We start from the raw sequence: 27511 nt of genomic DNA on the forward strand, positions 1-27511 counted from the left end.
CCATATCAACGGGAGATGACGCTGTCTACCCTTTCTTGGTCAAAGCGTGTATGACAGTCTGGTCTATCTACTTATCAGCTTACTTACCTCTTTTACGCGTTCCGACACGCGTATTCGATCATCGGACCAGGTGATGTTTCTTGTATTTAAAAATATTAGTTGTGTTTTATTTTAATGTTTTATTTTTTTAAAGCAGTAAAAATTATTTGAAAATCCGAAACATCGCAAGGAAAGTTATTTGGTTTCGTAGAAAATTTATATCGGTTAAGAATAACGTTAAAATCTACCAACTCTTAGTTATATATAATATAATATATATATAATGTAATAATATCCATATACGCGACAAATGTATATACGTACGTTGAAATATCATTCGCATAGGAACGTTTCTATATATATAGTAACTATATAGGAAGGAAATCAGATTATGTTAGAAGATGTCACATATCTAAGATTAGATTTAAATTAAAAAAATAGTTTAACAATCACTGTATAATAAATGAAAAAATTTTTGTATTTTGCTTTTACCAATTTTGCTTTTACAAATTTTGCTTTTACGGGGCAATTACTAAGATTCATTCTGTAGCACATGATAAATGGATTTTTTAGGTTTTGCGAATTTCTTTTGATAAGAAGTGGCAACGTTACAGATATATTTAAAGAAACGGATGAGAACCGTTCATGCTCTGTTTGTGTATCGAAGATAGATTAGAAAAAAACATACAAAAGAGTTTAGTCAGTCTGTCAATATGTTATCTTACGGTCGATTCGCTGACACGGTCCATGGATTTCTGGAACCAGTTCGAAAGGTTCCAACATCGATATTTCGGTCCAGAGAAAGCCCCTAATTATCGAGATAACGCGTGTTGCGGTGTCGATACAGGTTACGTGTCACATATCTATCTTTTCTGTACTCCCACGGTTTTTTTGAACGGTATGTTACCTTTTTCAAAATTTTTTGGAACTCAACAGTTAAAACTCATTTTAAATAAATATATCGAGTCATTTACTATCTTGTTCCATTTGCCGTGCACGAAACGGGTCAAGGGAACGCTTTTTCAATTTTTATCCGATCAATTTTTTCAAAGATTCAAGTTATCTGATAGACCAGTACAAATGTTTTTCTCAATTTGTATCAAACCGGTCGTTCCTATGCAAAATAAACGCACAGTACACACAAAAGATTTCATATCCTTCAATAACTTTCATTTAGATCTTTATCGATGAACTTTCACTGTGTAATCACATGTTGCTCTCTATCGCCTTAGTCTTGATTTTCTCACGATGCTTTTCTCTATCTGCTATATTCATTTCATATACATTTCAATGCAATATACATTTCCATGTCCACGCGCTAGTTACTAACGGACCAAGTTTTCTGTCGTATGTTCGGAATAAGGTGAATCACAGGATGAAAGAACAAGCGTTCAGCGTATTTAACGTATCTATTTCGAACTTCTGCGAGTTTTTTCTTTTCTTTTTGATACAATTTCGTACGTTGGCTTTTGATCGCACTCCAGATTCGTTCTGTCGAGCATTTGCGAGCTCATTGGAACGTTTTAGAGTCTACCTTTCGTGTAACGCGTCAAGATAGCGGAAGAGGAGGGAAGAAAGAAAGGTAGAAGGGTTTACTTTTTATCAGGTTCGTGTCATTAGTAGCCGCAACGAGTACTATAAGTTGGTATTAAGGACTCAGAAGTCCAAGAGATGTTTGAAAGACGGTTGACGACGATGACGAAGATGCGGTTGTGGATGAGTATGACGACGAGAGCGAGGACGAGGACGAGGACGAGAACGAAGACGAGGACGAGGACGAGGACGAGGACGAGGACGATGACGAGGACGAGGACGAGGACGAGAACGAGGACGAGGACGAGGACGAGGACGAAGATACCGAAGTACCTACCACCGTTCTCCTTATTAGGCCTCATCCTGTTTCCCTTCGTTCTTTCTACCCCTCTCGGTTCCCTTCCTCTTGCTTTTAAAATCATGGCTGCACGTAACCGTCTACTGATTATATGGATTCGGCGATGATTTCTGATGATGCCCCCGACCCCCGAAATGGTAAAATAATACAGTGTCGTCTCCTAGCCTGGACCCTTTCGGATCTCGTGGGCCGGTTCGTTAGCGGGGCCTTGGCGCGAGGCACCCTGTCATTATGCGGCTGGTCTCCATCACCCCCACCAGTTCCCAATTTTCAGTGCCCCTCTACTACGCCTCGACGAAATCTCTTACCTTGGTTTCTTCCCTTTGCTTCGTCTTCCCAGTCATCCTTTTTTTCCACCCTATTATTCTACATTAGTATAGCTTGCTGCAGTTAAGTGGAGTAAGAAAGTTGGAACGAAGGTGCCCACGGTACAACTGGTCGTCATCACCTTACACATAGGAATTAAGAAATGCAGAACAAGGAATCGAACGAGAGAGACGAAGATGTACTGTCACAAAATTGTCAATCTAGTTCTCTAGCATTTGCATTTTGAAATCACATTTTTTACGAAATCCGAGCGCGAAACTCTAGAACCATTCACGACTACTGGCGGACATTCGAAACTGGTAACTCGATCGCGCTCAGTCCGGCTGGATGGACCATCGTTGCACCTTACCTCGCGAGTAACATAGTCACTTCTCCTTTGTCTACTTTTTCTTCTTTTTCTCTTGCTTTCCCATCTTCTTTTTACGTATCTTCGTTTTTCTCCTACGCTAGTCGATCTTTTCGGTCAACGAGAATGATACCTTTCTTCATCACGTCGTCACGAGGAAAGGGGTTGTGCGTTCGTTCGTGTTCGAAGCGACGAAGGAAAAGCTAGTAGGCGGATGAGGTATATCGAAAGCTAACGGCTATTGAAATCATCGGGTTCTTTCAGTAAAATTCGTGGACTTTCGTCTTCCAAAGACTCGTCCTTGGAAGCAAGTTAGGGTGTAGGTGGCCCTCGCGACGGGCAATCATTTCGCTTAATGACGAGAGCTTTGTCGGTCCTTTCCTCTCTTCGGCCTCGGATTATCGCGGTGTGCTTCTTTCTCGTATCCGCAGATCTCTTTGGTTCTTTCCATTTCTTCTCTATCTCCTTCTTCTTTCTCCCTTTATTTCCGAACTCTGTAATTTTCCCTTAACGGCCATGCCACTGTGCCACCATGCCGCGCCGAAATTGGCGTACAGCGGAAAGATTTCGTAGAAATCCCTGACGTTCTTTAATGCGAAGGCGTCTGAACGGTGACAATAGCACTTCTGTTGTACAGTTTCTTTTCCTTCTTTTTCTCTTCCAGGACGAAGAAGAAAAAATATCGATCCAACTGAAGAGAGATAGAACAAGAAGAAGAAGAAGAAGAAAGAAAGAAAGAATCGCGGAGTCAAGGAGAATTAGGAGGACAATCATGGTGAAAATAAAAGAACGCAGAAAAAATGTTAACAATAAAGAAAACGGAGAAGAGTAAGAAGAAAACGACGAAAAAAAGAAAGAACGAGAAGCGAAAAGAAAACAAAAAGGGGAAATAGTATTCCGTCGATATCGATGGTTTCGGGTAAACTCGAATCAACGCAAAATACATATGTTGAAGAATATGTGTGCTTACGAATATGCGTATATGGTTCGGAGAAGAAAATCGATCGAACGAGAGATTCGGTTTAACGTCCCATGTAAGAATCAAAATTTGGCAACGGGATAGCAAAGCGCGTAATCGTCGTTCGCATTAAACGCGTTACGCGTTTGTGGTTGGATCTGTATACTGCATCCAGCACCTGCGAGAGATCGGGCCGTGTGGCCGATGGCTGTGCAAACAATACGGACGATGATGCACCATCTCGCGCGCATTGTCCGTAGCGAGTAGTAGTAGGCGGCGGATTTATCTGCCTACTCGTCGTAGAGTCAGGTAGAGGAGCCAAGCAAGGGTCCTCGACCCTCGAGACGCGTCGCGCGAGCCGACGGAGCCGATGGATCTTCCTTTCATTTCAGCTTGATTTCGCACGGGAACGTTGACATTTCCATTGGTCGAGTAGAATCTCGAACTCGAGTCGCACTCTCGCATCATCTAATTTCCTTCTAAACAGGGAGACAACAAGTAACCGAGATTCCGACGAATTCGATGCGCAATGCGCACGGGCTGCTGCTCTTCACGATCATATTGTATTTACCGGCAGAGACGAGCGCAACGCGCATGAAATATCGGAGCTGCGAGTAGCTGCGCGCTAATCTGAATTCTTGGCGCATATGAAATTCCAACGCGTGCCCATATGAAGAGTTTGTTAATTTGCCCGTTTTTTTTTTTAGGAAGAGGAGGAAGGTGGAAGTCGAGTTTTTAGATTGTTAGTCGCACCAGTCGTGTCACGAGTCGTCGATGATGTATGGAATTATTAACGTGAGCATTTATCGCTGGTACTTTACCTGCGTGACAGGAGTAAACCGTCGGTGATCTATCCACGAAACGTTACAAAATGTTTATATTATCGAAATCGCGCGATTATTCCAAAAAGCAGACTTGGAGATGTTATGCGGTGACGTCGCGAGCTATCTCATGCATCATGCAACCAGCATCGATATATTTTACCCTCCTAGGGGACGCGTTAACAGATCGTCAAAATTAATGCTTCCCGTTAAGATGCAAATGTTCCGTTCTTAACGCGAGCTATACCGTGCAATCGGTGCGACGTAATCGTGTTTATCAGACACAATGATTTTTGCAACGAGTATACGAATTCGGGATTCGAGGAACGAAGGCATGCACGTTTTGTTCGTTAGAGAGCGTCGCATAGATAGCAAGTACGTACGTTCTTCGATCGAAGGAAGCGTTAGTTTGTCGAATTTCAATGATTCCAGTAGAAAAAACGACAGTTTGTACTCAGCATGCAAACTATCCAGAATCTCTCGCGTCACGGCACGAAATTCCAGGACCTTCAGCACAGACGTAGAAGAGGCTCGTAGGGCTGAGCGCGGAATGAGCGCGAATGGTAAGTCGGTTCTTCGCATACCGGGCGTTCAGGTATAGGTTGGAAGGTGGTATGCGAACTAAACGAAGAGGGAAACAAGAAATCTGTGAGGCGAGAGAAAGAGGAGGAAGTACCGGCGGAGGAGAACAGGCTCGAGATGTAGAAAGAGTAAGAAAGGAGGAACGGGGGGAAGAGAGAGAAAGAGGGAAAGGCCCGAGCAAGCGGGCATGCGAGCTAACAGGCAGGCAAACAGGCAGGCAGGCAGATAAGCAGGCAGGAAGGCAGGCAGGCAGGCAGGCAGGCAGGCAGGCAGGCAGGCAGACAGGAAGGCAGGCAGACAGGAAGGCAGGCAGGAAGGCAGGAAGGCAGACAGGAAGGCAGACAGGAAGGCAGGCAGGAAGGCAGGAAGACAGGCAGGAAGGTAGGAAGACAGGCAGGCAGGCAGGCAGGAAGGCAGGCAAGCAAGCAAGCAAGCAAGCAAGCAAGCAAGCAAGCAAGCAAGCAAGCAAGCAAGCAAGCAAGCAGGCAAGCAAGCAAGCAAGCAAGCAAGCAGGCAAGCAAGCAAGCCAGCTAGCAAGCAAGCAAGCAAGCAAGCAAGCAAGCAAGCAAGCAAGCAAGCAAGCACGCAAGCGAGTGAGCAGAGTTTGGTATAGTCTAGCTGCTCGGTGCCGCGAAGCGAGCTGAATGCCGAGGCCCCGGCATATCGGAGCCCGCCGTACTACTGCTCCCCTCTCCAAGATGGCCGCCGTTTGGGTCCAGTCGAGTCCCCCTGACCGAGCCAGCCGAGTCCAGCAAGTCAGGGGAAGGGTAGGCCTTGCAGGTGCCGCCATGTCAGTGCATGCCTAACTTCGAAGCCGCGCGGAACGGACGCTGGGCCCAAGAACGCAACACCTCGTGCTCCGTTTGCTTCTTGTCGCTGCTCTTTCCGTTTGAATGTAAACCACACTCGAGACCATCCAAATTCGTCGCGAGTCCAGTGCATCGCGTTATATCGATCGCGTGTACGTGTGATTTCGGAGCGATTCGAATCGATTCGGATCGCGAGCATATAAACAGGGAACCGAGAGAGGGGTGTATCGAAGCGAAAGGAGACTACCACGAGAGTGGTTCGGAGTAAACGTCCTACGATACGCGACGGGAAGGTCGTATCCAGCGTGTGTATTCGCAAGCTCGTCGTTTTAGCGCATCTTATAATCTTTTTTTCTCGTCGCGCGTGACGTCGATTATGGTTCGCGATTCGTGATTCGTGATTCGCCGTCCTCGTATAGGTTATAGTGTGTCGGGCGTGTGACAGTTTTTGCGGAAGGACCGTGACTGGTGCTGTTTTGCCACGAATACACAGCAGTGGTGGAAGTAAGAAGTAACAAGTTGGCGACGAAGAAGGAAGAGACTCGGCTCGTTCGTTGGACCGACTCGTTCTACATGGTCGTTAACGTGCGTGCGCAACGACGTTCGACGATTTCTCAAATTCGAAAGACAGAAGTGGAGGAAGACGACGACGAGGAAATCGGCGTATGGAATACGTGTCGAGGAAGATGAGAAAACAAGGAGGAACAACGAGATTACTGCTGGCATAAAAATCAATTCACGTAGCAAATCGTGATCGAGAAAGGTCAATTTTTGGTGGAAATTCGACAGAAGCTCAACGTAGAAAGAGAGAGAGAGACAAACAGACAGAGAGAGAGAGAAAGAGAGAGAGGGAGTGGGAGAGACATGAAGGGCGTTCCAGACGCGAAACGATCGCACCGGGTTCGCGACCGGTCGTGTTGATCGTCGAGTTATCGGACGTGGATCTAACGCGAGGAATGTACGATATCTCGAGGCGAAGATATTCCAGCAAAGGTGAGGACAGCGCGGATACCACAGCCTGCTACAGAGAGAGGTAGAGAAAGGAAGAGAAGCGATAGGAAGGAGGAAAGAGGACGAAGAATAAAGGTGGAACGGGGTCGGATAAACTCGTATCTACCGAAGGAATTTCCACAAGGAGATATCGCGCGAGTCGTTAAAAACGGCATGTTTATAATCTAGCGCAATCACCTTCGAAACGTTTGGCTTCGTTGGCAACGATCGGGCAGGTTGTATCGGTTCTGTGGGATATAGGCGCGAACGCACAGTCGAACGTAATTCCTAGGAGTGCAAGTGTTTACGAGAGAAACGACCAGGGTAAACGTGATTGTGGTTGGTGGTGGTGCTGCTAGTGGGTGATTAATGTGTCGGTTGATCGCGTACTCGTGCTTTCTTCCGCCGGTTTTTTAGCATCCGACCGTACGAGACGCGTGCGGACTGTCGACAAGAAACAGAGAAAGAGAGAGATTTCCTGGCCGTATGAAGAACATTTGGAGGTATCGATCGGTGCCGCGTCCTCTCACGATCCATTATTTAGGAATGAAAAGATCGAGATAATAGCCAAGGACGGCGGAGGCGAAGGTGGAGGCGGCGGTGGTGGCGGTTGTGGAGGCCCCAGGATGCGGCACCTGCTACTACTGTTCCTCGTCCTGGGAGCGACTGTTCTCGCCCCGGGCACACGGTCCGAACTCGTAAGATACTTGGAGGTTTCGGAGAACGCTCGACCAGGTACCAGGGTGGGTTTCATCGATGCCGACAGTCCACCGTACTTGATCGTGTCGGTTTCCGGGTCCGCGGTCGATTCGGACTTGATAGTGGATCACGCGACGGGCGAGATAAGGACAAAAGTGCCGTTGGATCGCGAAACCAGACCGTCCTACAGCTTGGTCGCTCTGCCGCAAAACATTCAAGTGGTGGTGAAGGTCCTCGACGAGAACGACAATGCGCCGACCTTTCCCGTCGATCACGTGGACGTCGAGTTTCCGGAGAATTCGCCTCGCGACGCGAAACGCGCCCTGCCGCCTGCCAAGGATCCCGATCTCGGCCAATACTCGACGCAACGCTACGAGATCGTCTCCGGAAATTACGCAGATGCGTTCAGACTGTCCCAGCATCGAGGTCGCGATGGCGTTCTCTACTTGGATCTGCAAAACTCCGGGTCGTTGGATCGCGAGGCTCGCTCTCGGTATCATCTGGTGATAGAGGCGTTGGATGGTGGCGCTCCGCCGCTTCGCTCGAGGCTACACGTGAACGTGACGGTACAGGACGTAAATGACAATCCGCCGATTTTCAATCAGACGAGGTACGTCGCCAGCATTGCGGAGAATGCGACCGTCGGAACGCCGGTACTCGCGGTGAACGCGACAGACAGCGACGCTGGTGACAACGGCCGCATAGAGTATTCGATTAATCGGCGACAATCGGATCGCGAGGAGATGTTTCGTATCGACCCAGAGACTGGCATGGTTTACGTGAACAAGGCGTTAGATTTCGAATCGAAGGAGCGGCACGAGCTAGTGATCGTTGCTCGTGATCGCGGCGCCCAGCCTCTCGAGGCGAGCGCGTTTCTCTCGGTTCGCGTAACCGACGTGAACGACAATCAACCCGCTATTACTGTGATCTTCCTGTCGGATGATGCGACACCGAAAATCAGCGAGAGCGCCCAGCCGGGTGAATTCGTCGCTAGGATATCGGTCAGCGATCCGGACTCGAGGACCGAATACTCGAACGCTACCGTCACGTTGACCGGCGGCGAGGGACACTTTGGCCTGGCTACCAGAGACAACATTATATACCTGGTGGTGGTCGAGAGACCGCTCGACCGTGAGGAAAAGCCCGTTTACGATCTCTCTGTGGAAGCGACCGATGCGGGAACACCTCCGTTGCGAGCCGTTCGAACTTTTCGTCTTGTCGTCACGGACGTGAACGACAACGCTCCGAAATTCGGCCGGGAAAGGTACGAAGCCCATCTGTTGGAGGCCTCGGAACCGGGTACTCCGGTTTTGAAGGTAACGGCCACGGATCTCGACGAAGGTGCCAACTCCGCTATCAAGTATTCTCTTCTCAATTCCACGTGGTTCGTTATCGACGAAACGTCCGGTTTGATATCAACGCGGACTCACGTTGACTGCGAAGCCGACCCTGCGCCGATTTTAGTAGTGATCGCCACCGACTCGGGTCGTCCGCCGTTAAGTAGCAGCGCGACAGTGCGCGTTACCGTTCACGACCTCAACGACAACGAGCCCATCTTCGAGAAGCCGCTGTATAACGCGACCGTATCGGAGGATATGCCCGTTGGCTCCTGCTTTCTCAAGGTAAGACAATCCTCTTTGTTCGTTAGTTTGCACGAATCGCATCGCGTTACGTAACCTTCGGCGATATCGTAAGTACCGCCGTATATTTACTTACGTAGTATGCACCGTTGATCGTTCGGCAGGATAATTGATCTGTCATCGCGTCGACACCGATCGACGACGAATTTCTGCGCGAAACATACCACGCGAATTGATAGCGTCGAATGGCACAGCGTGTCTCTGATCGGTGAAAGCCACACGATTCCCAATAGGTTCGTGTGTTGTTTAATCGTTGCACAAATCGACTGAACGTTTTGCGTAAAGTTGCTTCTCGGCGCGAAGCTGCCACTATGTTGCAAAAGGTTTGTGGTAAATGTGCGAATCGGCCGAAAGGGCAGCGCGCGGCACTGGTCGCGCCGCAAGCCACGTATTCACTTTACACTGGGAAAGTCGTAATTGGAATCGCGTCGCGCATGAAAGGTTTTCTCCGTCGCCCTCTAGCAATTAGCAGGGAACCGTGTATATCGGATAGAAAATATTCTCGACGACACGCGCTCGATCGATGTTCTTCGTTCGACGCTGGTCGCTTGCGTGGGCGCTATCGTGATCGACGGTTCGCGGTTCCAAACTGTCGGACGATGGCACGGAACCGAAATAAACCCGCGTGCACGTTTATTGGCATGCGACGCGCGTCCTATTGTGCGTTTGCCACTGTGAGCCACACAAAGAATATGCGTACCAGCACGACGAGGAAACGTGAGAAGATGAATGAGAAAAGGCTAGCGTATTGTACGAATATCGAGAGGGAGTTCGAAAAGTACGCGTTGCTCGACGATCCTAGTAGCGGCTAGTAGCAGCTAGTAGTGGCTGCTGGCAATGGCGAACGCTCGAAGAACACACGTGCCAGGGACGCGTTCCACTTGCGCAGGGAAACCTGTTGCGAGAGTTTTCTTTGTGGCAGCGGCGAGATGCTCTTCCCCGAAGCGGTGTTAGGCCAAGAACAAGTTGCTCTCGACACCGAGGTTGCTTTACGAGCAGAGCGTCTTCGCGATCGGTATACCTGCACGGTGTGCAATTACCGATCTTCGAAGCTGGCGTAACACGCGTGCGCGCTCCAAACAACCGAGAAACGATCCCGTTCTAGACCCTCGATACAGGTAAACTAGCTCGGGCTATCGGGCATTCGCGAGGTGCGAGCTCGTCGTGCATTTCTGAAATTTAAGACGAATCGACGACGTGCCGTGGCCACGAAACGGATTACGCGCTTGGTCGCTCACGAGAGGTCGAGGGCGGGCACGGACGCGAGCGCACGCCTTATCTGTTGACCCTTTTTAAGGACGATCGTCTTACATTTGGCGTAATCGTTGAAAGTAATACTATATCTATATTTTCGTTCGCTTAAGATAACGAAATTGTTACGCGCTTCTGCGGTTTGTCTAACCAAGGATCGCTGCAGATAACCAAGCCATTCTTTCCGCTCGATCGAAATCGCTGGGCATTCGTATCTCCTACGTTCTACTGCAAATTTTACGCGTCAAACACCGAACGTGACGACTCTTTACGCGATAAACGCGGGCGATCGCATTTGTAACGCTTCGAGATTCGCAAGACCGCGGCGAGATAATCGTTACCGGTGCCGCTGTTGGTGCTGCGACGAAGCGTCTGTCATTCATAACGTTCATGATCCGTGTTGGTCGTGTGGATACGAGAAACACGAACGACAGAGAAACGGAGGAATGGGAGCGATAAAGAAGGGCAGGAAGCTACGGCATTGCGGCGAGAAGGGAAGAGAAAGGGAATAAAAAGAGGAGAAAAATCCTTCCCTCGATCTCCTCCCTCTCACAAGCGACCGTCCATCTGACTGAGCGAAACTAGTGCCTTCTTTTTTCCTCAATTGGATTGTCATCCGCATTCAAGGGAGAAGCGGTGAATGCTCATGCCGGTGTGCACCAAATGCCGAATGCCGATGGAAATTGAGAGGAATAAACTACTACGTTTTTCAATTGGGTGGTAGACCGCGTGTACACTACTGTACAGTGTACACGGACGTATTCGGTAGGCGGCCGGATACACGTGTACGCACCGCGACCCAATCTTAACGTCTGCTCCAAACTTTCGTACGATATATATTTTATCGGTGTTTCGTTGCCTAGTTCAATGATGATTTATAATTGTTGCCCGCTCAACTGTAATTATTATAATTATAGATTTTTCGTCGGCCTCTCCCACCCGTCTTTCGAACCCGAACCGGCCGCTTCTTTTCGCTCCATCCCCTTTCGTACCAGCTCCACCCCTTTGGTTCTTCGCCTTCTTTTCTCTCGTTTGTTCCTTCTCGTAACCTCGCATGTTTTACCTTTCCTCTCTATCCGATGTTTGTCTTGTTTCTCTACTCGGTTCGAACAGCGAGGAGAGACCATACATACATACATACATACATACATACATACTTACATACATACATACATACATACATATGTATATGCGTATGTACGTTCTCCCTATGTAGCTCGAAAACGGGTTTCGAAAGAACCCCACCGATGCCGCGAATCGAATCCATTCGCGTTTCCCACACGCAATTCACCCCTTTCCGTTCGTCTTCCCCAACGGAGAGAGGAACGATTCTGCTCTCTCCGTTTAAATTGTCTCGATACTATTAGCGCCCCGCTAAGATTTTGAACTGTTGGATTCCACCGTATCGGTTCGGCAAGCTTGGCCCTTTCTCCGCTTGCGTTTGCACGCGCGTAAATAGGCGCTACGCTCGTATGAGAGACTGTGCGCGTTCGTGCGCGAAACTATTCGCATCCATCGGCCGAGTATCCGTCTTTCTATACTACGTGGCAGGTCACGGGTCCGATTCATCTTCCTGCAAGCCTTCCATTATCCGTCCTAACTGGCAACCGAGGATCATTAAACCGCGGATCCTTTTGTCCGACTTTGCGTCCAGCCTTTTTTTTCAAGGACGGACGAGAAGGGAAATACTGGTCAGCAGGATTATACCGTTGTACCGCGTTTCAATATTTTTCGTGGGCGAGAGAGAGCCACGCGACTTGGAGGATCGATGGGTGAACGGAAACGGCACGACTGGTCTGTAAAGGGGAAGTTAGGATAGGGCGATCGGGAAGATGGCCAAGTTGCATCGGCGGATGGATCGCGTTTCTAGAGGTAAAAGATGCGCGCACGACGACGGTGCATCGGTCAGCCGGTATACATCGTGTATCGCGGTACAAAGTGATGACCGTAATGACTCTAACCACCGTCTGACATCTGGCATTAGGCACTCGAGCTTTCGAGTGGCAACGCCCGCAGCAATTGTTGCCGTTTACGACTGCCGTGCACGCTCTCCTCTGTCTCCTTCTCTTCTTTTCACTTCTCTTCTCTTCTCTTTTCTTCGCCTCAGAATGTTTCGCGTTTGCGTCCGCGCCCGCGCACTCCATCGTCCTCGTCCGCCGGCTCTTCTCGCTCTTTCCTCGTCTCTCTGTCCGACGTCGTCGTCTTTCTTCTTGTTTCTCTGGCCGCGCTCTGCTCGCTCGTCCGCTCTCGATCCTACGCGCTATAGACCGCATTCCCGAGTGCAACGACGAGGCAGAGATATATGTATATGCATTCGCGTGCACCGGTCGGTGCAGCCACCGCGCGCGGCTGCTCTCGCTCTCGCATCGCGCTACATTGCGATCGCGGTTCTATACTCCGAGCGCTTCTACTTCGCCGCGCTATGAACAACGACACGGTTCTTCTCTTTTGCTCCTTTTATTCCTCGTCATTTAGCATTGTATCCAATCATAAGCGTGCTTCTTCCTTTTTCTCGCTTTTTTAATTGTCGTTTCACTGGGCGAAGCGACGTCGCGCCGCGCCGTGGACGCCATGCACGAGAACGTTTCCCCTTGCTCTGTACTATACAAATCTGGTGTCACGCGTACTCGCGACTAGCAAATACGCTGGATATCTTTCCGCCATCGTTCGTCCCTCGTCACGTATTTTCTTCGCTTTCGATTTTTGTCCCATCTCGCGACTCGTGAAATTGCGTAACTGGCGCGTAATTGTGCCACCAAGGTTTTCTCTGCATGCCATTCTTCGACTCCGTTTCTGGAATAATAGAGATCGGAGTCGTCGAGAAAATGCTTTACCTCTCACCGAATGAAAACACGATGGTTACCTTCGCGGATCGCGTAGCTTCAGGACGTTAGAAAGTCGTCGGCGTGGTAACGAGCGAGAATCTATGCGGAGGACGAGATCGGGAATCGATCGGGAAGAAGAACGGGAATCGTGGGTAATCGTGTGACAATGGCAAACGAGATCGCTAGGACATCGTACGAGGAATCGTAGTTATTTTCTCGTAGCTGCGAATGGAACGAGCTCGGAGAAACGAGCATGTTGGTTATCAAGTTTCTCGTATGTTCCTGGATTACTCAACGTTCTCTTCCTCTGTTAGTGGGTGGTGAGCTACGAGACGATCGCGCGCGACCGTTTGTCCTCGCGGTTTCCATCGAGCAAACAGATTCTCGCAGGAGCTGCCTTACGGTGTTTTGTAGCTTAACAAGAACGGCTACGAAGTGCAAGTCGCATACCGATGAATACGATGACGAATTCCCCATCGCGAGTCTGCATCGGCTTCTCCGTATGTACGTATGTATGTGTGTATGTGTGTATGTATGTACCACGCACGTGCCCTTTGATACTCTAGTTGCTCGTATGTTTTTTTCGATCGTAGGACATCGTACGTTGCTCAGAGGTAAAATCGTCGCCTTGTTCGTTTTCGGATTCCTCAAATGCGATCCTGTCAGCGTTGTTTACCCACGCGATTTATCGGATGCGACACCACTGTTTTTACCGTCGACGCATCTCCCTTATCTCTCTTTCGGTGGATATCGCGCATCGTGTAAGCGTCTCGCAACTTTTCATCGATTCGAAGATTTTCGCCAAACTGATCTGTTACTTGCGTTTTCACGCGTTTCTCGAAGTCTCTACAGGACGACGCGATAATACGGCGCGATACCTGTTGTAACGTTCAACCGGCTAAAAATGATTCAATAAGACGCTATCGCGTGGCGTTTTACAGTCGCGAGAAATGTTGCTTTCTCCGACGATGACTGGTTTTTCCCTCGGAACTATCGTGCTCGATGGAGGTGGTACGCGTTGGTTCGTGGCGCATAACTGCACACGCAGCTTTTGATTGTCGATTCAGAGAGCGATATCGGCGACGACGATTCTGTACCTTGGATTTCGTGCTGCATGCCAAAGCGTGTACGGCAAACATACAACTTTGCTGAGCGTAGAAGGAACGGCTGATTGAACTTTACTCGGGGATCGTTATCATAATTTTTTTCTTTTAAAACTCCTCTGAATGTCTTCACGCGGAGCCACGAACGTTGCATTGCGAAATTTTTCCTTTTTTCCACGTGCAATTACGATTTGTCGACCGGTCGAAATTTCGTGATCCCCGCGTTCGAACGAGAAATCCGATCGATCGGTCGGCCTCGATCGGAAAGCCGCAGGCTGTCGGTCACGTTTCTTCCACGATTAACGAAACGATGGAGAAACGAGCACGAGACGAAAGGGAAGTCGAGTATAAGTGCGTATATACTTGTAGGTATATGCATCAAGGCGTCCGGAGAGAAAGCGAACGCTCGGTAGGCAGATCGGTGCCAGCTATAAGCCAGGTAACCAAACGTGAAAAAGGAGAAGGAGGGGAGGGGGACGAGCGTGCGAGCCGCACTTTCCAATGCACTTGGTGCGACCGTTGCACCGGGAAAGTGCACACGCGCTCGACTCACTGTTCAGAGATGGAGACGGAGAGACAACTCGTTCACGCGACTGCCAGCAACATTGGAAAAGTGTGCGTATGCATGCTATACACGTTTCTTTCACGAGGCGACAGTTTTCTCTGTGTGATAGAATCATGCTAGCTTGTGTGCTAGTCGATCGATGTTAACCTATAAAGTTAGCGAATTATACGTGGAATGTCGTCACAGGGGTAAAAACGATGTTTAATTGATCTTGGTTTAAATTTACCATTGATGGGTGATAGAACGCGTAATTTTACTCGCAAGTATGCCTGTCCTAGATATTTTCTTCGTTGGATCGGCGTCCCGCGTTTAAAGTCGAATGCATCGCAAAGGAAAAGGTAAAAAAGCCGCCGCGGTTAAAAGGCGCTAGGTTTCGTGGACAGAGTCGCAGGGTACGAAGGATTAACGAGTCGAGACTCTAGATAAGCGGTCGCTTGATAATTCTTCCGTGTTTGAAAAGGCTTGAGAAAATTCGTAGAAAAGCGAGAGCGTAAATTGGCGGCGGAGGAGGCAGTCGGTGAGATAGGCCGAGTGACGACCTCGATTGACCCGCCGATCCGTCACGGTTCTCCTGCTGAACGGGAGAGTGGCTCGCACAATTAGCCGGGTAAGGTGCAACATCGAAGGATCGTGCGTCACGTGGAAGGTAATGTCGGGCTAATGCAGCAGCAACTACGCGTTCGATAGGTTGTTGGTGGTTGGTTGGTTGGTTCGTTCTTTGGTCGATTCGTTGGTACGCTGGTTCGTTTGTTCGTTCGATGGTTCGCTTCTTGGAGCGTGTAGCTGCGCGAAATAATACGCACGAGACACGCGTGTTTCGCTAATGGATTCTCCTGGCCCGAGGCCGATTCGTTTTCGTCGCGTCATCCCTACGCGGAATTTGATTAATTACGACCGCACGACCGGCCCGGTAATTACTTTCCGATAGGATCCGCGCCTCTCTTCTCACTCTGCACCAATCATCTCTCTTGCCGCCTTCCTTGCCTCCTTCTTCTCCGACTTTTTTAATCATCGCTTCCCTTCCACGGAAATTCGTCGTTACGCCGTTCCATCGATACGATCTTCGATAACTCGCCTTATCGATTCTTTCGAACGACGTCCGGATACAGAGCCGACGCGAAAAAGGTTCACGTACGCGACGGACACGCCAAAACCCTGGGAAATTCTCTGAATGTAACCCAAGTATCCACTTATCTGGTAGATATTTCATACGAGCGAAGCGACGATCGATTTTTGGTCATATCGCGATCGAACTTCGACATCGTTCGTTCTTGTAGTCACGTCATTTTCTCCAAAACGGACAAACGTTTCCGCGTGCTAACGTCGGAGCGAGCGGTTCATTTTATTAGATTCTATAAGTTTAAGGAGCAGCTGACAAGTTAATTGTTTATTAATTCGCATTCGCGTCCGGCATGAATGCGCCGTTGGTTATGCGAAAACAGGTCTGTATCGGTCTGCCGGCTACCGAGTGAATACGCATGAAACTTTTTATTTTCTCGCCAGACGTTGGTGTCGAGTCGCGAATTCTTCGCTTTATCGGCGTACGCGTAATGGCTTATGAATTTACTTTCACGCTGGATAATTATAGCGTAACGTGTCTACTACGTTTCCTGGAATCGTTTGTACTATGTATCTACTTCGAGATCGAGTCTCTGTTACTTGTAATATATGATCGATTTGCGAGCCTTTCCCTTCCGTGCGCGAGTATCTTCCCATTCGCATTTACTACACCACGCGATTTGCCTCCTTTCTTGCGTAAAATAGCTAGCAGCAATTCGACGTTATTCAAAATCGCGTCATTCGTGACCACTGTATCGCGTACATACTTGGAATAGTCGTAAGAAAAATAGTCACAAATATAACTACACTATAAATGTTATTTTTTTATCCACTCTAAGCAGTTTTAAGGACCTAGACATTATCTTTACATCTAATTTGACATTTATGGCACATTATAAGAGTATTAATCTCTCGTAGTTATAAATCTTCCAATCTTATTTATAGAGTTTCCAAATATTTTTGCGATATTAATACTCTTAGGATCTATACTCTACTCCACACTCTATACTGTCAACTGGTCAGGCCGATTTTAAAATATGGTTGTCTCATTTGGTCTCGCTGTTGTTGTTTTTCGCACATAAATGACGTAGAAAAAATTCCAGCAGAAATTCTTTAGACTAACGGCCAGACATGATGGTAGACCTATGCCGTTATTCTTTCATAAGCGTGGCGAAATTCTCAATAGCTTGAACTATCGATTCTTAGCAAAAAGAGAGTAATATTTGAATTCGAAAATTCGACTGAGTAAAATAGTCAAGTAACATTATTTCCCGTTCTAATATCACTCGACAGTTCTCTCTTAATGCTCCTTTAGAATGTCTTGGAAATAATAATTTGTTCCACACTAATCATCATCGTACAACTCGTAGTTAATTTAATCGTTTTAATCGTATGCTAGATGGTATCGACTCGTTTCATGCAAAGATAGATCTATTTGGGCAAACCTTAAACACTAAAAACTGCCTAAAACACTCGCTGGAACGTATACTTTAACTTATTTTTATTCTTATATCTCATATATATATATGTGTTAATACCTTTCCCTACTTTATTATCTTATGTGCCAAACGGCTTATTTTATTTCCCGTTTGAATAATATAAAATGATATAAAATATTCGTTGTTCATTCTCACGCGTTGAATCGTACGCTGTGTAAGTACATGCAACGTGGCCATTCACTTGGATTCGAGCAGATTCGATTAAAGCAGCGGGGAGCGAAGCGTCGTATTAGCGGACAACGGCATATAGGCGCATGTATTAACGGATTTTGTCGATCATACCCGCGGTAGATGTAAGAAGCTTTCCAGCCGATGAAAAGGGTAATCCACGAACTCGGTATGGCTAATTTATAAGCGCCTAAGGCGTTCTGATTATGTCGTTAGTAGCCCGATAGAACAACCAGAATACCGTGACCACTTTGAACGATTCAAATCGCTGGGTAGGCGAACCAAGTGCAAACGAGGACAACGCGCAGCTCCGGAGGTACACTTTTAATTAGAACGATTACCAATCAACGAGATATCGTGCGAGCATTCACAGTCTCGATTCGAGCCTGACGATACACCGATCGTCCTGGATCGGCTAACTAGAAACATCGGGAGCCGGTTTTTTTTCGTTTCTTGGCAAATTTATATTCGCTCGATAACGAATAACCGGTGAATTATCGATCACGTAACGCGCGTCCCAGTCGTATTTATGTGTACATGTATGTATGTGTAAGTTGTAATTGGTTTGCTGTAATAAATTTAACAGTCAGATAAATTTCCGAGTGAGGAGAACGAAGAGCAGCAGGCTTAATGTTAGTCGAGCCAGTCGTCGCCGATCTCTGTTGCTCGCGAATCAATCACCAGGATGCGTCTTGGTTCGAGTCGCGATATTCCGCGCCGCTGTTCGAACGTTGTCTCGAAAAGACGAAAACCGAGGGAGTTTCGTCCGACGAGCTCGTTGGAGAGAGGGTGCGAGAAAGGACGCGTGAAATTTTGTCGGAGGCGTTAATAATCGGTAGGACAAAGTTGTTCTCTGTCTCGGTAAACAAAAACGAGCAACTAATCGGCGATGAAACGAATGCCAGGGGCGAGGTCGACTTTTAATTAAGTGGACGTTCAATCAACGGCCGCCTATGTACCGTTGACCGCTTACTCTTAGCGAACCGATGCATTTCCGCGTTCCCCGGCCACTGCAGACATTGGAGGTTTCCGCTCCGGAGAAAGAGAGATATCGTCGAAAAGTTATCATGGAGGTCAGTCCACTCGATCGCGTTCATCCTTAGATGCACTCGATCGAACGAGTTCCTTCCCTGTCCGTTCGTCTGTCCGATTTCATTCCGCTTACTCGTTTTCCTTTCTCTTCTTATCGACCGGCGATCTGCCACGAAAGCTGGTAATGTCGAACAAGGTAACGATCGATTAGCCACCTGCTTCTAATTAATTCGGTAAAATCGAAGTGCCGCGTCGCGTTATTACGTTGCATCATCCTTGGATCTCTCTCTCTCTCTCTATCTCTCTTGCTCTCTGTAATTGAACGGCTCAGCGGTCTGAGTCAAACAGAAAGAAAAATATGGTAGACCCAGCGGTAGCTAATTCAACGCTTTTGCCCTCTCGTTCTACGTTATTTCATAGGTCGCGTTCGTTTCTTTTCTTTTCTCTTTCTTCCCCCTTTCTCACCGTCCGGCTATCTACTGCGATCGTTCCAGTTAAGCAATATAAAAATATCGAATTGCGATATTTATCGCTGTTATTGAAAATGCGTAACTCGTCATTATCAAGATAACGAAGTTCGACTTTCGAATTTTGTATCGTCGCCTTTCTACGAATCATGGGATTTATCGTGAGATAACTTTCGAGTAGGTCTTTGGCCATAATATAAAAAACATTTTATATGGTTGCGTAAGGGGTCAATTCGGATATTATCGTCGAGCGGGTCGTTTGAACGACCTTGCTGCGTCCCTGAAAGAGTTTTCGACTTGCATAACTATGTAGCTCTGATCCATTCGCCGGATGAGAAACCACGCGCGCGCGCGCGCGCGCGATGCCGTAATACGTTTGAATAGAAGGAAGAGTCGATGGATCGGCGAGGAGGAGAAGCGGAAAGAGGAGGGAAGTGCAGTAGAAAAGAGAATAAAAGAAAGTGGTATGGAGAGAAAGATACGTCGTGAGGGGCATCAGACTAACAGCAGGTGGTTGGTTAGCTTATATACCTTCCCGGGAATCGGTTTAATCTACACACGCACACTCTCGTATCTGCCACGATCTGTTAGCTTCTCGTAGGCGAAGTTGCGATAGTTGCGCACAATGTAAATGGCATTCGTATCTTTGGAATAAGCACGCGCGCTATTACAATTGGAAGGACGTTGCTCGAAAGCGTGTTACACGTAATACGACATTCTTGTGATTTATAAGGTGCGCGCGTGGCTTATATGCGTCATGCGCTACGATCGCATCGCGGCTGCATCGCTCAAACGTCGAATACCTGCGGTTGATTGAAATCTAATTAAAAATACGAAAAACGTTGGAAGCAAATGTATGATTTTCGATTCGGCCGATCGGAAACATCGGGAAAGTATGATCCCGATGCGGGGCGAACGAACGCTTAGAACCAGGAAGTTTTCAAAGTGATCCGACAGTGGATGCTGCCGACCGTAATATTGGCAACGTGAATACAGTTTCTGCAAGAGGTCGGAATGCAACTGGCGATGTTCGCGGCATTCTCTCTCTTCCCATGGCTTCCTTGATTTTAGGCATGTATCGCGAGCCATCTCTCTCCGCTATTCTTCGATGCTTTCCTGTTACGCCTGTCTGAACATTATCTTGATACGCGCGGGATACCGTTTACCGTTTCGAGAGAATCGGAAGATTAGCCAGCCAATTTTCAGACATAGTTTCGTGCTGCCGTCGTTGCGTCGTACTTTCCCTCTTTGTCTCCGTCCGTCCCTTTGCTCCCTTTGTTCGACACGAGGAATTTTATGGTGAAGGAACAAGCTCGGCAAAATCTTTGGAGAAGAAGGGATCGAGGGACCACCTGTCGCTCGATGTACACTTTGTAGCGGACTTGGTTCACGATGTCCGCGCGTGTACGTCACCTCCTTTGAGTATGTATCCGTGCGTGCGTATATATTGAACACCATATACGTCACGCATAATATTCGCGGTTCGATCAAACTTGACGCGCGTCAGTATTTGTAAACCGGTAAGACGGGTAAGCAACTGGTAGTACCCCTTTCGAAACGATATTTTTATTTAAATAGTTTTCAATAATACGACGCGAGTAGTGTCGCGTGTGCGCGCGTAACGGCACGTGATTCGGTATTCTCGGTATGTTGAAAAAACCCTTTCGAGGAAACTAGAACCCGTGGAATGGGGCTGGATCGTCAGTTGTTATTAAAATATTTTTCTCCGAAACATCCGCGCGAACGCGCCGCTTTCTCTAGGATCGTTGCTCCTTCTCGATTATATCTCGGATCGATGGCCTTAAGTCACACGCTTCTCGTGGCGGGGAGCAACCAACAGCCAACAACAGTCATTGTGTGGTCAAGGTGTAACTCGACCCTCCGTTACTCGGACACAGTCCTCTGAAACGAGTGGTCAGAAGTAGATTGCCTTAGAGCTGCACAGCTTCTTTCCTTCGAAATTCCTGGAAAAATTCGGAATTACTCGCTCGGAAGAATCTTCCTGTACATAAAACGTTACGGTGTCAGAGCGTATTTACGTATTCCGTGTGTGGATTTGTCCCGTTATAGGAGGTCGGTCAATGCCACTATCGACCGATAATATGTAGTAATTCTAATTATTACATGTATATACTAATTACAGTAGTAGCAAGGCGTTTCGTTTTTCACGTAGTTGGCAAAACTTCGATGAAAGATTGCAGGGACGCTGGAATTTCGAAAGGATTCCGAACGTGCGATTCTGTCTCGTAGTCGTTGAGCGCGTTCTTGTCGTTGATTCTCGATTGCCGATGCGAGAGGCGAGAGTGTGTGTCGCGTGAATGAAGCAGCTACGCGCATACCGTTTCCAACTCGTGTAACCCGAACTGAAAGTCACTCGGCCTGTCCACCTTTCTCTCCTTGTCTCTTTCCCGCTCGTTGCATCGCGCGTACGGCCTCGAATGTGAACAACACCGCCGCCGCACTGCCGCCGACGCCCCGTAACCAAATGCTGACGAAAGGAACACTTCATTATGGCACGTGTTTCTTCGAATTCGTGCTTCTCCGACCTGTCTTTTTTCAAAATTCTTATCGCTTCCGAACTTACGCGTTAATTTTCCCGTAAAGAACATCGCTGAAAATGAGACAACCGAGATAATCTTCCGTGAAAAAAAGCGTACCGAACGATACCGGTGATAGGGGAAAATAAATATTCTGGTGCACGCACCTTCGAATTCGTCTGCCGAAAATTCGGCCGTGTGAGATAAAAACGACATTCCATTTTTTCACGTCACCAGGCTTCAAAATTTGATTACACGCTTTTGACGTTATAATACTTTGCGGTATATAAAACCGTACGATGTAAAAGCTGCTCGATAAAAGTGAAACGTTAACCCGAAATTATGGGGGGAGATACGAGAATTAAAAACGGTGTTGACATTGAAGTATGAATTATTAATACTCAGCGGTAGCTCGACCGACTAAGTTAGCGGTCGTTTTCGATCTTCTTGTCCCTTTACGTTCCCTTCTCATACGCATCTAAGAAGCTACGAACTGCGGTTACTCGCGTTAATAGAAATCATCCGTCATCGATCAAGTCAACGAGCAAGCGAAAGTACAGGGAAAAGCAAATGCATCCGCGAATTCCCTTGATCGATTCTTTCCTCTCGCGTTAACGACGCGATGCGGTGTGAGACACTAAGCTCTGACAGACTGCGATTTCGAGGAGATTGGGGGAGAAATTGGAAAGTTTTTGACGGGGCACGTTGGAGGATACTCGAAGCACGCTTCAGGAGCGTAGCGCTAGCGATCAGGGACGAGTGCGTGGGTAAGAATACCGTGACATCGGTTGGCGAACGTGCGGGGGACCCCGCGTTGTCGAGAGAGGCCCGCATTCGTTCTCCAGACCCGAGGAATACGTTGGAAATGCCGAGGATTCGCTATCAGATATTCGTTACTCACATCGGCCCCCCCTATCACCCTCCTCGCCCCTTCTCTTTTCCTCCCTTTCTCTCTAACCCGTCCGACATCGGGATTTTCTCCTTTACGATCCGCACATGTGTTTCGTTTGTACACGGCATGTAACATATGGGCCTCGTGTTATTTATCATACAGTCTTAGCCGCCGATCCCGAATGGGATGTACGCTGCATTCAACAGACCGTCCGCTTACCACGCTCTGCCTAATCGCGTTAATTTTACCGCAGCGACATAAATTATCCCGCGAGGGTCCGAGCTATACGAATTATTGTTTTATTCTCCTCGCACGCTCGACTTTCGTTCCTCCTTTCTCTGGTGACCGTGAGCTACTCGACCGCGTCTCTACGCTTTTTTCTCTCTACGCTACACACCTCCTATCTTTTCACGCTCTCCAACGAGACGTCGCGTTACTCAAGGGATGTTAATATTCAAGAGAATTGCTTGCATTTTCTCGTTTTGCACGAATCTCGGACCGAACCGAACCCTAGCCGCGTAGACGCAGCTGCGTTCGCGGGAACGTTTTAGTCTCGAGAGCGAGGTAACCATAGCGCTACGAGCTATCCATCCCAGCTTGCGCCATTCTTTTCGTTCCGAAAAACCATAGCCGTGAATAATGTCGATGAGGACCGTGCGGTGGGAATCTAATGGACGAATAGACGCAGAAGAGGAAGAGGCGAAGAAAGAGGAGGACACGGTGGATCGGAAAAAGAGAGAACGCCGGTCGACTGCCCATATTCCATTCCGTGGAGCGCGGCGCGGAGTGGCGCGACGTGCCACTGCGGACGGTCGAGTCAACTTTTTGCGGCTGCATTTCACTTGCACTTGCCCAAACTCATTTGTCAGCGGTACCGAATTTATCCACCGCCAGCTCCGCTGTGCATCTCTTGGCATACCGTGTCGCTCGATCTAAATCGCAAGAGTGTATTTTCTAGAAGACAAGGATTTTATGCTTGTTTGCTTTGATCCTTTCATCCGAAGCAGGCTGACTTAGGTTCTCGTGCCGAGACGCGTACCGCGCGTTCCCGAGATTCTATGAAGGTTCTTTGACTCCGGTACGAATGGTTGACTTTCTTAGTTTGACTGCTGCGGACAAAAAAGGTAAGATTTTTGTTCGGGGAAAAAGCGACAGACCTACGGAAATTATCTTCGAATTTTACGACCTGCCCTGGCTATTTCAACTGGTCGGACCAAAAAGCGAAGGTGTCAAGGAATGTCGACTATTTAAGGTCAGTGAAATCCACTTTAACGAACGACCCAAGCGCCATGTGGTCGTCGTCGTCACTGACATTAAAGCAATTAAAACTTGGGAGGCAACCATCGGGCACGTCCTTGTTCGCGTGCAACGCTTTTCAAGGAGAACGACGCGAAAACTGGAATACACTGGAAAAGAGAAGCAAAGGTCTTGACGTGTCATCAGAGGAAATTAAGTTAATTTTACGTACGCTGCGGCCCTTCTGACTTTTTGCACCCACGCTCGTTTTGCATCGCGCGCTGCTGCTCGTTTGCCGACGCAACGCATAATAATGATCCTGATAGTGAGTCATGAGAAATTCGAAAGACCTGCGCACAGTCGCTTCCAACTTGATTATTCTTCGGTGGGGAAGTGACCCGCCGAAACTCTTTCGCCGCTCGAATTCACGCCGAACTTTGCTCTCTTATCGTCCGAAGACGGATAAAGAAAGTTCCAAGAAATCACGACGATCTTTTTTTCTTTTTGTGCTCGTACATCGAACGATCGAACGTGGAGAAACAAAGTTTCCTATCTATCGGTAACTTTGCTCTGTGTGCATTACCTAAAACCATAGTCTTTCCTGTCGACACTCCCCTTGCCCCTTCTTTTCTTTTGCGACTCGACGAATTAATTTAACCTCGACAGGTCGTCGATTTTTATTTGTTTTATCTGATTCTTCGCCTCTCGCCTCCTCAGCCGACTCCCATTTTTCTTCGCCATTGCCCTTTTTTCTCGCTTACTACCTTGCCTGATCTGCCTTTCTTCCCAAACTGACCTGCGATAAGTTGAATTTCGGCCGACGAAACATCGAGACGAGGGATAGGCGCGACCGATCCGAGAACAAGGCACGAATAAACATTGAAACCGGGATACCGAACCAGAGTCAGAGGGGCACGCGCATCGAACGGGAAGAGCGACAGAAACGGAGAAAGATGTAAAAGCGAATTTCGTACTAAACACGAAGAGCTAAGCCTGCTTCGAACGTGAAAAAGAGAGTAACGTTTTCGATTTCGTTTCCTTTAAAGGAACACGTTGGTTTTATTAGCTCCTTGGCTCAAAGAAACTCCCAAGAGTGAAAGGTAGTCGCGTTCTTCCTGTGTCTTCGTACCGATGCATTTTAACTAACGAGAACATTTCCTTCGCTTCTTTCTTCGTCCGTTTCTAGACGATGCGCGACGCGAATAGCAGTAACCCATCGCTACTTTTGAAATAAAGCGAAATAAAGTGGCGACAAATTAATCTTTCGCTTGGCCGGATGGTTAGGTGCGTATTTAAGAAAGAGACGGGGTTCGAACCGATTCGAAAAGATTCTTGGATCTTTTCAATAGTGGCGCTGGTGACGATAACGATTTTGCCGAGAAATCGGTGAACCGAAGCGCGGGCAACTTTCGTGTAGATGTAATAACCTGCAAAGTGCACTCGCCGCTCGGTTAAACGAAGAACGAACCTTCGCTCGCTGCTTGGTTACGAAACGACGAAGTCAAGGGAAGAGAAAAGGCGCTCCGCCTTTTAAGGAGAACCGCCTGGTCCAATCCAGACTTCTGTTCTTCGTTTCTCTATATTTCTTTTTCCCCTCCTGTCCTCTTTTCTCTTTCGCCCAAAATTTGACGTCGATTCGTCGTGAGACGATATCTTCCTGGCCGGGCGTTGCTCGATATCGCGACGATGATAATTTCGAAAGCACGCAAGGAGAAGCGACAAGGCAATTTTGATAGGATTAGAAAGGATTTCTCGTAACATTTGATATAATGGAGTAGAGCTTCTGTTTACGTTTTAAGCGAGCCACGTTTACGCTTCTGTGAGGTCTGCAGGATAATACGGCAGCAATATTTTGAGTCGGTCTGTCAAAAGAGACCCACCCCTCTGGTTATTGTAGTCGGCGTGACGCGTTCGTAGTCGTCGTTACGCGTGCTCCACTTTTCGAGTTTTTCGGCGGAGGTCCCCAGAAAGACGAGAAGAGAAAAGAGGAGAAGAGAAGAGAAGAGAAGAGGAGACAGATCGGAGAAGTGGAAGGGTTCCGAGCATTGGCCAGGGGTTGTCAGGTCCCTACTAGGACCTAGGTGAGAGCATGGAAACTGGTCGGATGTGTACGGGTCGGAGAGAAGCGTACGAGACGAGGGGCAGAGAAGAGAGGAGGCGAGAGTGAGTAAGAGGAGAAGGCGGAATGAGCGGCGAGGACGAATGAGAGGCGAGAGAGGGAAGAGGAAAGAGGGGATAAGGGCCAAGAGAGTGAGGCGACCGGCATTCCATGGGGCCCGTATTAATTATACCAGGCATCGGTGATGCTATGCGAGTGCGAGCGAGAACTCTGAACTCCTTTCTCTTTTTCTATCCATCGAGCTCTCCCCGTCTTCGTCGTTCTTTTCTCGCGCTTCCTGCTGGAGCAACGAGGACCGCCTCGGACCGGATTACGTGGATAGAAAAGGAACGGGAACCAGTAGACCAAGAATGGGGGGGACGAGAGTGGGATCCCTCTCGACCGCGGTAGGAGTACGCTAATGCGGATCTACTGCCTCTCTAACAATAAGCCGGAACGCTTGGAGGAATAAACTCGAGAGGGATGTACCTCTGTAGTAGGTAGTGTAAAGTAACGTTGTAGAGGCAATTCGTACGCGTAGGCCGTCCGCGAATTGCCTTTCCAATTCCAACGATTTTCTCGCGCTACCAAACATCCGCGCCAAACGTTATCACTCGCCCTTTCTCCCACGTCCATTTTCAACAAAATATAGATTCCTCCTTCGTTCGTATCTTTCGTACGTTGCGTCACGCCGTGTCACGTCCAAAAGGAAACTTGGTTTCGAACGTGATGTGCGATATATTTAGTTTGCGGTAGACTTACTTTTAGGGGGCAGATGTAGTTAACGCGTATCGAATACAGCGAGTGCATCCGAGGGAAAGGTGTAGAAGAGATGGGAAGGTAGGAGAGGAAGAAATAACGTAGCTGGCACTCGTGGCAAAGGAAAGGGGATAGAAAGTAAGAGGAAGTAAGAGGAAGAGGAGAGTTGGTATACCGATCAAGGGGGAGGGTAAAGTTAGAGGATGAGATGGCACGAGTGGTGTTGAGAGAATTTGAGAAAAAAAGAAAGGTGGCGGGAGAGATTAGAGAGGCCAAACAGAGAGACCGCTGGCCGATAATAGGCTAGTAAAATTGCAGCTTTAAATCTTGCATCGGTCTTGAATCCGTCGGCTAAAACCGATATTGGGATCATTGAAAAATCCTCTGCTTGTCGACGAAACCGATCGTCGTTTGTATTTGTCCCCGTTGACTGTAATTTGTTGGCGATGTTCCGTGCTTCTATCTACCCATGTATCTAAACTGCGAATCGCCGAACGTTGAGGGTACGTGCCTCGGAGGAAAAATTATAGGAGAATACGAATAATTATGCACGTTCGGCAGAAAAGTACCGGCCAATCGGAATGACGTGCGTGTACGTACCTTGTTTGCACAATAATAATCATTGGACGGTAGTGATTCCGCGAGCGAGTTTCCGCGTGCGGTAGCGTTGCGTGCACGCTGCGCAACCAAGAGACGGCCGAGTGAAATGGTAGCCACGCGAGCGCTTCGAGCAAATTCTTAACTCTCGACTCTTTCGCCTACATGTCCTTACAATGTCGATACACGTTGTATCGTGGCACACGATTTTTCACCATTGCGCATGCGACCCGTTTCTCGCGTCGTTGTCGACCGACTCGCTGTCCACTATTTCGCTTTCAGAGTCTCAAGGAAGACGTATCGAAGCGGAAAAGAGAGGAA

The 27511-nt window shown here is 48.1% G+C and overlaps 1 protein-coding gene across 1 annotated transcript in view; it reads left to right on the forward strand.

The window, feature by feature from the left end:
* The first annotated feature begins 5755 nt into the window (after nucleotides 1–5755).
* The window catches only part of ds (dachsous cadherin-related 1), a 214328-nt gene continuing 192572 nt past the window's right edge, over nucleotides 5756–27511 (forward strand). The window contains exon 1 of the mRNA XM_069116820.1: nucleotides 5756–9084. Within this exon, the coding sequence (XP_068972921.1) occupies nucleotides 7390–9084 (1695 nt within the window). The 5' untranslated portion in view covers nucleotides 5756–7389. The remainder of the gene's footprint in view (nucleotides 9085–27511) is intronic.

The sequence above is a fragment of the Bombus flavifrons genome, chromosome 7, assembly GCF_040668555.2.
Source record: "Bombus flavifrons isolate JBK064 chromosome 7, iyBomFlav1_principal, whole genome shotgun sequence".
Taxonomy (NCBI): domain Eukaryota; kingdom Metazoa; phylum Arthropoda; class Insecta; order Hymenoptera; family Apidae; genus Bombus; species Bombus flavifrons.